We start from the raw sequence: 13,954 nt of genomic DNA, 5'->3' as shown, positions 1-13,954 counted from the left end.
GGGAAGCTAAGTGGATAGGAAAGGTTGAGAGGAATATGGCCAAAGGCAAGTAAATAGAACTGGTTCAAATAGGCACCTGGGTTGGCACAAATAAGTTGGGCCAACGGGCCTGTTTCTGTGCTGTGTAACTCTGACCAATGTAAATCATTAATGCTTTAAAATAAATCATGTTCATGTTAATCAAGGTCCTCATTCCTGGGCCCATCCTAATGCATTCTTTTTGCTGACAGTGGTGAATCTTTGGAATTCTCCACCCAGGTTTTTGAAAGGAAGGAGATAAAGAATTGAGTTCCCCTGAGGAACTGGCGCAGAAGAGAAGATGAAACCTGAAGCGTGTAAGCCATGAATGATGGGGCAAGTTTGAGGGGCCAAATAACCGACTCTTGCTCCTAATGTGCTTACATATTTCCAGTCATGTCAGTCTCCAAAAGTGCCCAGAATTGCTTCCATATCCAACTGGATCTATATTCTAACTCTGAAAGTTTAGCATAACTTCCTGGCTTTTATGCCCGATAAATTAATTCTCTTATGACAAAATCAGAATCAGGTTTAATATCACCGGCATATGTCATGAAACCTGTTGTTTTGCAGCAGCAGTACATTGCAATACATAGTAATAAAAATTATAAATTAAAATAATATTATATAAAAATAATAAGCAGTGCAAAAAGAGAGGAAAAAGTACTGAGGAAGAGTTTGTGAGTTCATTGTCCATTCAGAAATCTGATGACAGTGGGGAAGAAGCTGCTCCTGAAATGTTAACTTGTGTGACTTTAAGCTCCTGTACCTCCTCATTGATGGTAGCAATGAGAAGAACACATGTCTTGGGTAATGGAGGTCCTTCATGATGGATTCCATATTTTAGAAGCATCACCTTTTGAAAGTGTCCTGACTGCTGGGAAGGCTAGTGCCCATGATGGAGCTGGCTAAGTTTACAACTTTCTGCAGCTTTTTCCAATCCTGTGGTGTGGCCCCTCCAGACCAGATGGTGATGCAACTAGTTAGAATGCTTTCCACAGTACACCTCAAGAAATTTGCGAGTGTCTTTGGTGACGTACCACGTCTCCTCAAACTCCTACTGAAACATATCCGCTGCTGTGCCTTCTTTGTAGTTGCATTGATATGTTGGGCCCCAAGATAGATCATTAGAGATGTTGATGCCCAGGAACTTGAAACTGCTCACCCTTTCCACTTCTGATTCCGCGATGAGAACTGGTATGTGTTCCCTCGACCTACCTTTCCTGAAGTCCACAGTCAATTCCTTGGTCACACTATCATTGAGTGCAAGGTCATTGCTGTGACACTGCTCAACCAGCTGATCTGTCTCACTCCTGTACACCACCTCATCACCATCCGATAATCTGCCAACAATAGTTGTGACGTTAACAAATTTACAGATGGCATTTGAACTGTGCCGAGCCACACAGTCGTGGCTGTAGGGAGAGTAGAGCAGTGGGCTAAGCAAACATCCTTGAGGTGTGCCAATGCTAATTGTCAACGAGGTGAAGATGTTATTTCTGATCCACACTGACTGTGGTCTCCTGGTGAGAAAGTCAAGGAACCAGTTGCAGAGGCCCAGGTTTTGGAGCTTTCCAGAATCGAAAATCCAGATCTCACATATATTATTGATGTCATTGGCCCAGTTGGTGCTGCTGTCTCACAGCTCACAGCTCCAGTGACCTGGGCTCAATTCTGCCTTTGATGTTGTCTGTTTGGAGTTTCCATATTCTCCTGTGACAGTGTGCTCTGATTTCCTCCCATATCCCAAAGATGGCAGGTTAATTGGCTTCTGTTAATTATTCCATTGTGTAGCTGTAACTTGTTTTCTCTCATTAGGAATTAATGACTTACCCCCATGTTGTAATAAGTAAATGTTTAATACCAAACAAGAGAAAGTCTGCAGATGCTGGAAATCATCAAGTTTAAGGGTTGGTACTTAGACTCACTGAGTTCTTTGGTTCCCTGGCATTCTCTTCAGACTTCAAGGATCATTTTCAGTCACATCATCTCAAGTAGATCACCTCATGAGTCAAATCACAGTAGACTGCCAGAAATTTTATGAACCCGTCATCATAACGTAATCATCAGTGACTCAGTGCCAAGGACTAAATCTTCAGAGGTTCTGCAATTTTCCTCAACTACACAAAGCTTTGAGCTTAATGAAGGTAAAATGTCTGTTTGTCAGTCTATTTGTTTTTCAGACTGTTTCAGGATGGTTTCCCTTAGAATACAAAAATGTCCCTTTAGAACAAAGATGAGGAGGAGTTTCTTTAGCCTTAGAGTGGTGACACTGTGGAATTAATTGTCATAGACAACTGTGGAGGCCAAGTTATTGGGTATATTTAAAGCAGAGGTGATAGGTTCTTTATTAGTAAGGGGTCAAAGGTTATGGAGGAAAGGCAAGGGAATGGGGTGGAGAAGGATAATAAATCAGCCAGAATTGGGTGGTGGAGCAGACACAATTGGCCAAATGACTTAATTCTGCTCCTATATGGTCTTAACCTTTCCAATTAAACCTTTATCTTTCCCTGATCTTAAATGCAAGTCTCTTTCCTATGAAGGTATCTAGTCTTCTGCCCTTCTGTAATCAATTGAGATATAGAAAATGGTCATCTTTATGGGTAAAAAGCCGATAGCAGAGGAAGGCAAAAAGAAGTCAAGTCCTGATAGTGGAATTAAACAAGAGAAGGTTAAAACAAGGAAATAAAAGGGGGAAATGAGAAAGAAAAAGGTGGTGAGACCATGTGCTGGTGAGAGATTGCATAAAAACAGAACCCAGAAATCACTAGAAGCTTGTGCAGAGATTAAACGCTGACTAAAGGAAAGTGCTTTTCCTCTCTGTGAGATGTGGTCACTTAAGAAGAATGGAAGGTCACCTGCTCAGAGTTAGCTGTAAGGAGCAGTGCGATTAGTGTTGCATCAGAATTGCTTTTGATGCTCGAGTTGCAAATTAATCTTTAGCATCTTTATCCACAGTATGGTTCTCTCACACCTAGACAATTATACAAACGTTTGTATTTTTTATTGATCTGAGCCACCAGTCACTGTTTTAAGAAATTCCTTTTATTAACAATTGCTCTTGAGGCTAAAAGTCAGGCTGGCTAAACACTGGGATGTCTCCAAGTTATTCAATGCTGTAAGCAAGTAGGAGGCTCTGTATTTTTGTCATTCGTCCAGTCGCGCCACTGCCAACATCATTGCTATCTTGTCTCTTCTTGCAATTTTGTACCAGGGCTGTTGGGAAAGTAAAATTAAATTTGCCTTGTTCAATATGTTTTCTCGTCCAAATATATAATTCAAATAAAAATATTTTTAAAAATTGTGGAATATCACACTGAATTATTTTATGTATTTGAAATGCATGAATTAATCAGCAAAAAAAATCAAGTTCAGGGATATGTCATCCACAATAACTGTTAAATGTAATTATGAAATTCATAAAACAAGGGCGTGTGTAGGCTTCAAATCTATTCAGGCTGTTTTTTTGTTCTAAGAGCTAATTTAATATACTGAAAATGATTCTTGAATCAATAGTAGTTAAGTAAATGCAACTTCCCTAGCCCCTTCAGTCCAAACTGAGTATTGCTGACTAAATCCTGGAAATTGGTGATTTTTGCAAGGCACATTAAGCTTTAATTATCAGGCACAATGAAAATATATTGATCTTTCACTTGTTGGGTAGCAGCTACTGCGACATACTTCTGGAGTAAGTATTTGCATCACTTGTGGAACCTGCTGCCTTTAAATAATTAACACGAAAATGGTGTAATAATGAATTACTGCCTTAAAATTAATCATTATGCAGTGTGCGGTAACAGAAAAGTTACCCTCAACTCGTCCCTTGCGTGCAGAATATGGTAGCTGGTGAAATATGTGAAAACATTATAAATCCATTTAGAAAAAAATGATTTTGAAACCATCCGTGGCTTGTGAACTGATAAAGACAGAGAGTGCTGCCAAGGCAGGAAGGTTGCTGCCAACTCTAATGGCTTTGAGCCCGTGTGTCTGTGAAACAAATGGGACATAGCAAACCAGAAACCTCAGCAGTGTAGTGGTCTGTCTCAAGCTGTGCCATTTGTATCCGTCTCCCCCATTTTACCCCGAACCTTATACAAAATGTTACCAAACGGCCAGTAATGTCTTAATGCTAAAAGTTAACTATGCTGTTATGTGGGGAATGGGTTTAAAAAAACCTATCTGCGCTGAGCACTAACTGAACCACGGTCGCCGAGAGGAAAGATTTATTACCGAAAACTCTATTGGAAAATGGGTTGCTTCAGTTAGAAAGAAACCTTATGGTTTGGGAGCTAGCTTGAAAAGTAACCAGTGTTCCAGTTGCTGTTCTTGGCAGTGGTGAACGAGTCCAAGAGGGAGGAAAATAGAAACAGGGTTGTTATTCATTTAGACAAATATTACACTAAGAGCGCGAAAAGCGGCGAGATTCGATTATGACAAGATGCAATTTGCATTTGTTGACAGCAATAATCAGTCTTGAGCCTTCTGTTGGCTTACAGCGACACACTATGCCTTTAACTTGTGACAGTTCTCCCGCAAGATACAACTCTGTTAAAAAGCTTTGCAACAAGCCTGGTTGAGGTTGAGGCCAGGAAGGGGTCAGTGAGAGCAGGAGGCCCTGGTGACGGCAGCCAGGGAAAGGCACCAGACAAAAACTCGCATCTTGGTGCTTTAAATGCAGTGCTGGAGAATGGGCGAGGGTGGGGGGTGGGACGACCCTTCGCTCATGCAGCCTTATTGGTAGGCAGCCGCCTGCTCTCTTGATGGATTGACTTCACATGGATCAAATTACACCATTTGCCGTGCATCAGTTTGTTTTTCTCCCGGCGTGTCCCTGCTTTGGAGGAGTTGGGAGTTTGAGCTTTGCTGTGCGGATAGTTTAGCGGCAAGAAAACAACTTCAGAGATAGATGGCAGGCGTGTGAGGTAAGCTGTCGGTACTTAATGTAATCACGGTGTAAAATAGCATTGTTAATGAATTGCAAAATAATGCAAAAATACAGTTTGTTGCCGATCTGTCCAACGCGCTAAATGCAGAGCTAAGCAAATGCTGCAAATCCTGTCCAGGGAGGTGCCGAAATAGCACCTAAAGTGCTATTTTTACTCGCTGCTTTTCGCAGAATAAGTTGCCCTTGGAGTTTCTGGAAAGTAAATCAGTTCGCGTGAGCTATCGTGTTCGAAAGCCAATAGTGTTATAGAGACGAGGCACGTTTGCAGTTGTGCCGAATGCTGGAGCATAGAACTTGTTTGCTTTCAGAGGTGATACTCTGATTTTTGAGAGGGGGCAATGGTCAGGTATTCTGGGGGGGAGGAGGGACTTGTAGCTGGCTGACATTTGAACTTTTGAAGATCAGAAAGCTCCTGGCTGGGACTCGGGACTGTGGGGAAAGAGGAGCCTTCTCTGACAGCACAGTGCACGGTCTTCAAACCATCTGGATGAAAACAGCAATGACCTGCCCTGCAGACTTGTGGAGGAGGAGGAGATTGAAGAACTGATGGAAAGCAGTTGCAAACGCGAACAATGGATTCTGTGAACCTGAAGAGTTGGATTGAAACGTTTTAGCACAATGAAATAAGCTGGCAAGCGTCTTGATGCTAATAAAAAACAACGAGGTGTGTGAAAATAAAGTAGAACTTCCACAGAACTGCGAACGGTTTGGCAATACCCTTAATTTACTCTCTTTTAAATGTATTTTTAAGTTTAATGCATTAATACGAAAGAAATTGCGCATAAGTAATAAGAGCTTTTCGGAAGCATAACACTTGCCTGCTCAGGTTAAGAAGTGTTGGGGATTGCTGCAGGCTAGAAGGGGAGTTTTGCATTGTGCCCACCCGCACAGATCCTGTCGAGGATGTGCCTTCCATTGTTTACACGTATCCCTTTTACTTTTTCAATCAGGTACTGGTCTGATTTACAATGTGCAGTGAGTCCAAGGTATACATTTGGTTCTAAAACCCCAGCTTCACGCATGAGACTTCCATTTCCACGTCATACATGAGCCTGTGCTGTGCTTTATACACACGATGTTAATATACTGTTCTGTATACTGTAAATGCCAAAATATGAAGTGGATTTGTTTTTAAAAAGTGTACATTCGCTTAACTAAGTTCATGTGATATACAGCGATGACTAGTGATGGAACAGTTTTTAGGATTAATAATTCAATTCTTTGATTCGCCTGTTGAAAATAATTTGTATCTGTTTACATAAAGATTCTAGCAGTCGCTGGCTGTAGCGGCAGTGGAAACAATCAGCTCTTTCCAGGGGGAATTGGATAGGCACTTGAGACAATAATCTGTAGGGTCGTAAGGAAATAGGAAGGGCTGGAACTGCTCTGTTAGAAGTGAACATTTACCTCGTGTGCCAAATAGCTGCCTTTGCTGTGACCCAATCTATGATAAATATGTTATCTGGAAGAAGGCAAACGGACTGCCCACCTTCCATTCGGAAACACTTGTTGTTTTGCATGAGTGGGATGTTGCCCATTAACAAATCCGAGTTGTGTAGGATTTTTTGGAAAGGAAGCACGGGGCATTTGAAATTATATACTCCAGCAATGCAATAGGTATGTCCTAAAGGTCCTAGCGCTCGTTGAGTTATCTTGTTCAGACTGGTAATTCACATTGAACTTTTGTTCACCCTTTGTTTAAACGACTGAACTGATTGAAGGGCAGGAATAAAAAAAAGCCATCCATTTATCCATCTAGCATTACTTTGAATAGTTGCAAGGCGTGTAACAATATGAGCTTTCTATTATTCACAACTAGCAATATCCTTGGATATAAAGAGAACTATATTTGATACTGACATGAATTATGTAGGAGAAAATATACCCATTTACAACAATGAAGATAATTGGAAGAGTTGGTTCCTTATTGTGCTTTTGCACGTCTTCTCTCAAGTGACTGTGGATGTGAATTATAAATTTTTCAACATCCAATCAACTACGTCTAGGCAAAAGTGACAACGCAACATCATATCGTAAATATCGAGAAATTTAAAGTTTTCTGTTCTGAAGATCTGAATGAAAGCAGAATAATCAAAAAGCAGGTGGCAGGCTGCTGAAACTAGTATTCCCCAGAGCACCTACATGAACAATTTAAAGAAAATTATAATGTACCCGATGTAATTTAGTTGACAAAGGCAATGTGACAAATCATTCATCTTGCAGTATTGAGATTTTTTTACTTGGGTGAAAGCGAACAGGGACAAAATACACCCAATTATTCTTTCAATTGATCTAAACATAATCCATTATTATATCAGACAATATATTGAATGCCTGTAGTACCTGAAATTGAGTACAACTTCTCAAGATACCTCAGCAGCTTTATTGAGCAAAATATAAAGAAGCTATATATAAGGAAACATGCAGGTTTTAAAGGTGCTTTTTGAAGGGAGAGGGAATTAGCACTCAAAGTAGAGCAGCTGGTATTGGACGAAAATCAGAATTGGGCTAGGGGTCATGGAAAGATGTTAAGATGAAAACTGGAATTTTAAATTTTAAGGTAGGATTACACTCAGTAGCCACTTTATTAGGTAATTCCTGTAGTTAATAAAGAGACCATTGTGTGTGTTCATGGTCTTCTGCTGCTGTAACCCATCCACTTCAAGGTTCAATGTGTTGTGCATTCAGAGATGCTCTTTTACACGCCACTGTTGTAACGTGTGGTTATTTGAGTCACTGTCACATTCCTGTCAGCTTGAACCAGTCTGGCCGTTTTCTGACCTCTCTCATTAACGAAACAGTGTTGCTCTTAGAACTGCCACTCACAGGAACTCAAGCAATTGTTGTGCATGAAAATCCCAGGAGATCAGTAGTTCTGAGATACTCAAACCACCCCATCTGGCACCAAAAATCATTCCACAGTCAAAGTCACTTAGTCATATTTCTTCCCTGTTCTAATGTTTGGGCTGAACCCCAGTTGAATCTTCTGACCATGTGTGCATGCTTTTATACATTGAGTCGCTGGCATATGATTGGCTGATTAGGCGTTTACTTTAATGAACATGTGTATCTAATAAAGTGGCCACTGAGTGTAGTTAGGACTGTTTGCTTTTATTAGCACAAGTGATGGGTAAAGAAGATGGTGCAGATGTGGATAGCAGGACTTAAGGTAAAGTTTAAGAACAGCTCAAGGTGGGAAGCCAACCAGCATGCAATGAATGGCTCATTGATTGTGTTTTTTTTTGCTGTTTCTGTAGCATTTTGACTGTTTTTTACAAGGCCGAGTTGCTAGTTCACTGAGCCCAGCACAGCTGGAAAACATGGCTAGCCGGATTCGAACTCGGGACCATTCGCTTCGAAATCCGGTGCTGATGCCACTACACCACTGTCCGGCTAATACAATGAAGTAGTGGCATTTAAAAACAAACATGTAGCGAAGGCTTTCAACAGAACCTGAAAGGAAACTCAACACCAAAAATATTATTGGAGGATCTATAAAATACACCCATCTAAATAGAACACTTACCTATTGCTCTTCAATCTTGATTCTAATGTTTTCAAGAGTTAAATCTGGAATCAGATGCATTGAGTTGTTGTTGTTCCTTTCCACCCTTCGTGGGGCACATTTGGGCAGAAACCTTGTCGTTTCTTAGCATTTGTCTTTTTTTAATGAGGTTGAGTCAATGGCTGGATGCTTAATCCAGCACGGATGGAAAGTGTGCAAGCGGCCGGCCAGATGCGAACCCGGGACCACTCACCACATAGTCCGGTGCTGATGCCCCTACACCACCAGCCAGCTATGCATTGAATGAATCGCTCTTTTATTCACAGTCTAAAAATTTGGCTGAGAGGATAAAATGCCAGATTTTCAAATTTGTTGGTGGTCTTAAATTCGGCAGAATTGAGAGCGCAGAGGAGGATGTATAGAGGCTTGAGGTAGTGAGTAAGTAGGTGAAAACATGGTAGATGTAATATAGTTTGGAAAAATATGCCATAGCTGGCTATTTGCTAAATGGTGAAATTGAGTACTGCTGATGGTGTGCTTGTGCACAAGTTACTGAGCGCCAACATTCAGGTGTAGCAAGCAATTAGGAAGGTAAATTATGTCAGCTTTTATTATGAGAGGATTTGATTACAGGACTAAGGAAGATATTACATTTGTATAGTATAATGAGAGCACCCCTGGATTATTGTATACAGTTTGGTCAACTTGCCTAAGGAACTATATACTGTACTTGCCATGGTGAGAGTGTAGCGAAGATTGATTAGAGTGCTTTCAGGAATGACAGATTTGCAGTGTGAGAATGAGTAGACTAGGCCCTTGTTCTCCATTGAAACTTAATTATAAGTTGTTTACAGAGCTCAGCAGACTGGATGCAGGGTGTTTTCTGTGGTAGAAATTAATTATGAACTAATGGTCACAAATTGTTAGGACTGAGATAAGGAATTATCTGTTCAGTCAGAGGGTGATGAATCTTTGTAATTCTCTATTCCAGATGACTGAGGAGGTTCACTATTTGAGTTCATTCAAAACAGAGGCTTCTTGACTTCTACGTATTAAGGGAATCATAAGATAGAGGATTGGGCATAGTATTGATGGAAAGCACGCAAGCTCAAAAGACTGGATGACTTACACTTCTTTCTTTTGTCTAATTCTGGGTAGTAAATCATGTCAAGCATGCTGTAGCTCATAATTAATTTGCTTAATGATTAGTTAGGTCTTCAGATAATTCCATACCCACATAAAGAACACCTATAGATGCTCACTCGTCCATATAACAGTCATAGCCTGTGCAAGTTAAAGCATGCATATTTATAATATGGTGCAGTTTATATGTTAATCTTTGAGAAGTTTTAATAATGTGCATACACTTAGTAGCCACTTTATTAGGTGTATCTGTATACCTGCATGTTACTGCAAATATCTAATCAGAAAGCAACTCAATGCCTAACAGCATGGAGACATGGTGAAAAGGTTCAGTTGTTGTTCAGACCAAATATCAGAATGGGGAAGAAATGTGATCTAAGTGACTTTGACCATGAAATAATTATTGGTACCAGACAGAGTGGTTTGAGTATCTCAGAAACTGCTGATCTCCTGGGATTCTCATTCACAACAGTCTCTAGAAATTACAGAGAATGGTACAAAAAAAACAAAACAAAAAATCCAGTGAGCAGCTGTTCAGTGGGCAGAAACGCCTTGTTATTGAGAGATCAGAGGAGAGTGGCCAGACTGGTTCAAGCTGACAGGAAGGTGACAGTGACTCAAATGACCACATGCTACAACAATGATGTGCAGGAGAGCATCTCTGAACGCACAATACATTGAACCTTGAAATAGATGGGCTACAGCAGCAGAAGACTACAAGCATACACTCAGTGGGCACTGGGTATATACTGTGTTTTGACATTTTGATCATGTTACACAAGAGGAAGAAGTCATTTGCTTACAGGTACTTAGAAGTAGTGGAACAAATGTTCAACAGATTGAGCTTGATTTCATTTTCACAGTGCACCTGATGGTTATCTGTAAAGACAACCTGTAGTGTCATTTGCTCCCTTGTCACTTAGCACTTTAAAAATATGGATACTGGGTGATATATTAGACTGAGCAAGGTGCAACCGATACCTTTTCAGAATATGAACAAAATTAGAATCCCTATCCCATTTGAAATTTAATACTGAAGTTTCACAGTAAGGCAGATCTGTAAAGTGTTTGCCAACTAGTCTGGGTAGGTTGGTGTGTGTGCTATGGGAGTGGGTTATGATTTTTCTTCAGGATTTGCTTTCTGACGAATCTCTGGTAAGAAGTGTGTTGGCTATATCAGTGAAAGATATCTTCACATAATATCCTGCTCCTCAAAAGTAATAATGTGTTTACAGGAATCTGATCTTTTAAAGAGAAACAAAACTGAAACGCGCACACGATAAAACACAAGTCTCCATTTGAAGGATCTCTGGCTGAAACATCAGCTCTTTATTCCTGTCCATAGATACTACTGACCTGCTGAGCTCTCCCAGCATTATGTGTATGTGTTGCTGTGGATTTCCAGCATCTGCAGAATCTCTTGTAGTAATGAAACTGAAAAAAAGAATGCTTTAAAGAAGAAAACAGTTGCTCTTAAGTTATGGAGGAGATATTAGTTTGCAAATTGAAAATTTTGCACATGCATTTTTTTTAACTGTCCAACAGAGTATCTGCGTCAAGCCTCAGTGCTTCTAATTTGTTACCGAGTTGGCTTGTTCACAGGAAGCCCAACAGGGTACCGAGATGCTGCATTTGCTTTGCTGAATGATTCTGCTTTTTTTTCAAGACTTCAAAGCCAGCCATTTCCTCAGGATTGTAGTTCTGATCCAATCAATTAACTTCTGTACATAACTAATTCAACATTGACTGACAGCACCATCAAAGTAATATCATACCTTTAGAAAATGTCAGTTGCCACAGGCTACTTGCTGAATGCACCACTCAATTAAAAAATACTCCCCTCCCCCCCCCAATTGTTTATCCTTGACAAACAATAGCAATTAATTGATCAGTTAGATTTATCTACAGTTGGTAAAATTGCATTTGTTTATAAACCATAATCTTGTGCATCTATGCACTGCCCAAATTGCACCTATTTAACAATTGCATGGCCATGTTGAAATCAAAATCAGGTTTGTTATCACTTAAATATATCATGAAATTTGTTATTTTGTGGCAGCAGGACAGTGCAGCACATAAAATATACTAAAAATTACTACAATATATCTACTATATTATGTGTATATACATATATTTTCTTAATCTAGTGCAAAATTAGTGAGGTAGTGTTCATAGATTCATTGTATGTTCAGAAATCTGATGGTGGAGGGGAAGAAGCTGTTCCTAAAACATTGAGTATGTATCTTCAGGCTCCAGTACCTCCTCCCGGATGGTATGTTCCAGACGGTGAGGGTCCTTAATGATGAATGCTGCCTTTCTGGGGTATTGTTTTTTGAAGATGTCCTTGATGGTAGGGAGGCTAGATCCTGTGAAGTCTGAGTTAAAAAAGATTAATATAATTCAGAATGGTGTTTAAGTGTCCAAATTGTAGTCTGTTGTGTAGCATTTGCGTTGAAGGATGGCCAGATAAAAGGAATATATGATTTTTCTCTGAGTATTTTGGTTTATGGTTATATTTTCTCCCTTTCGGTTATTGTTGTCATACCTGGATCATCTCATCAGGAGAGGAAGCAGGCAGTCTGACTGCAGCTCACTCCATGACTGTGGCTGTCAAAAATTATCCACTAACAATGCAATGCAACAAATTGCTCATAAGAATTCATTTGTAAATTTCAAACATGATGGTTTTATAAAATGATGAAATGCTTTTTGATATGATATTCTTTTTGATGCATAAACCATTTATATAGACCAAGGGTTCCCAACCTGGAGTCCACGGGCCCCTTAGTTAATAGCGAGTCTTCATGGCGTAAGAGCGGCTGGGAGCCCCTGATATAGATTTTAAATGAGATTCTGCTGGTGCTGGAAATCCAGGGTAACAAACACAAAGTGCGGAAGGAACTCTGCGTGACAGGCAGTATCTATGGAGGGGAAAAAAACAGTTGACATTTGAGGCCTAGATCATTCATCAGGGCTAAAGCATCAGCAAGTGTCCTGGGGGAAGGGTGAGGAGCATTTTAGAAGTTCAAATGGCATATGTTGTCATGGGTGACAGTTCTGTGTTGTTTTGGTACAGCTTGTGGTGTGACTATATGGCCTATCTTTACAATGAATTTAAAATGTGTCAAAAGTAAGTGAAAGGCAATCCTTGAGTGAATTTCCATTATCAATTGCTGATTAACATTATGAGCAATTGACCGGAACAAGCATTTCAAATTGGTTCAGACAGCAACTGGATACTCTTAACAGGCATTCCCGATAAGAGCAAGGAAAAGGGATTTGTCATTTTAGTACGCAACATCTCTGGAAGAGGAAACAATATTAAATCTTCAAGTTGACAATCCTTTTTGCTGCATTTTACTTTGGAAGCGGAGTATAGAATTTAATTCCTTATCATAGATTAGTGAACCCAAATCTCTGCTCTTTGTTTTGCCCCCGCATCCTAAGGCATTTTGTAATTTTTGAAGTGTTGATGTCAGAGGTAATTTTTTTTGAACAGAGAATGGTGGACTACTAACTCCCTGCCTCCACCCAGGTCTCATCACATATGAAGTGCCAATATAGTTATACTGTTCACTTGTATCATACAGTACTGTGCAAAGTCTTAGGCACATATATATGCCGCAAAAAAATAAATTTTGTGACGTATGTGAGTGATGATAAACCTGATTCCGATATGGATCTCTACTGTGGACTGAAAATGGGAAGGGGCCAGGAAGAGGGAAGGGAGAGAGTGGGAAGCACCTGAGAGACATGCTGTTATGGTCAATAAATAAATTGTCTGGAATCAAATTACCTTGCCTGCTGTCTCAGGGCTGGGTGTGTCTGCACCCGCACTGCCCCCCACCCCAGCACTCCTCCTCTGCCCCCTGTTTCATAACCCTCCCATGGCGTTCTGCCCTTGCCATTCCCAACTATCTTTGCTCCCCTCTCCACTCCATATTGATAAGAACAGTACTGTGTACAAAAGCTGTGGGCACCCTAACTATGTACAAACAGTTTGCATATATGGCTAAGACTTTTGCACATCACTTTATGCACCTTTTTATTTGTAGCAATATTATTTGTGTAATATGTGTGAGTTACATGTAATGTGTGGTACACCTTTGTCCGGAGGAATGTTGTTTCGTTTGGCAGTATACATGTGTCCAGTCAAATGACAGTAAACTGATCTTGAACTCGCGTGCATGGAACTTGCTGCCAGGGATGTTGGTAGAGGCAACTACATTAGGGACATTTAAGAAACTTTTAAGTAGGCACAAGAATGATGGTACACTCCAGTGTCATTAATAAAGAATCACTGTGGTGGCAAATAATCAGTAATCCTTCCCCATCTGCACAAT

At 40.2% G+C, this 13,954-nt stretch overlaps 1 protein-coding gene across 14 annotated transcripts in view; it reads left to right on the top strand.

Annotated features, from left to right (window-relative positions):
* sema6d (semaphorin 6D) overlaps positions 1-13,954 on the top strand; it is a 357,509-nt gene that overhangs the window by 297,419 nt on the left and 46,136 nt on the right. Inside the window, exon 1 of one of the 14 annotated variants that reach the window (XM_072278185.1) lies at positions 4,795-4,940. The exons of 11 other annotated variants lie outside the window; for them this stretch is intronic. Coding sequence is in view for 1 of the 3 variants with exons in the window: in XM_072278180.1 (XP_072134281.1) it covers positions 5,607-5,668 (62 nt within the window). In the remaining 2 variants the exon portion in view is untranslated. Of the gene's footprint in view, positions 1-4,794; positions 4,941-5,361; positions 5,669-13,954 lie in introns of those variants that run through there. 2 more of the 14 variants (XM_072278180.1, XM_072278186.1) reach the window with 2 other exon arrangements.

The sequence above is a fragment of the Mobula birostris genome, chromosome 14 (genome assembly GCF_030028105.1).
Source record: "Mobula birostris isolate sMobBir1 chromosome 14, sMobBir1.hap1, whole genome shotgun sequence".
NCBI classification, from domain to species: domain Eukaryota; kingdom Metazoa; phylum Chordata; class Chondrichthyes; order Myliobatiformes; family Myliobatidae; genus Mobula; species Mobula birostris.
This window is presented reverse-complemented; position numbering and strand designations above follow the sequence as displayed.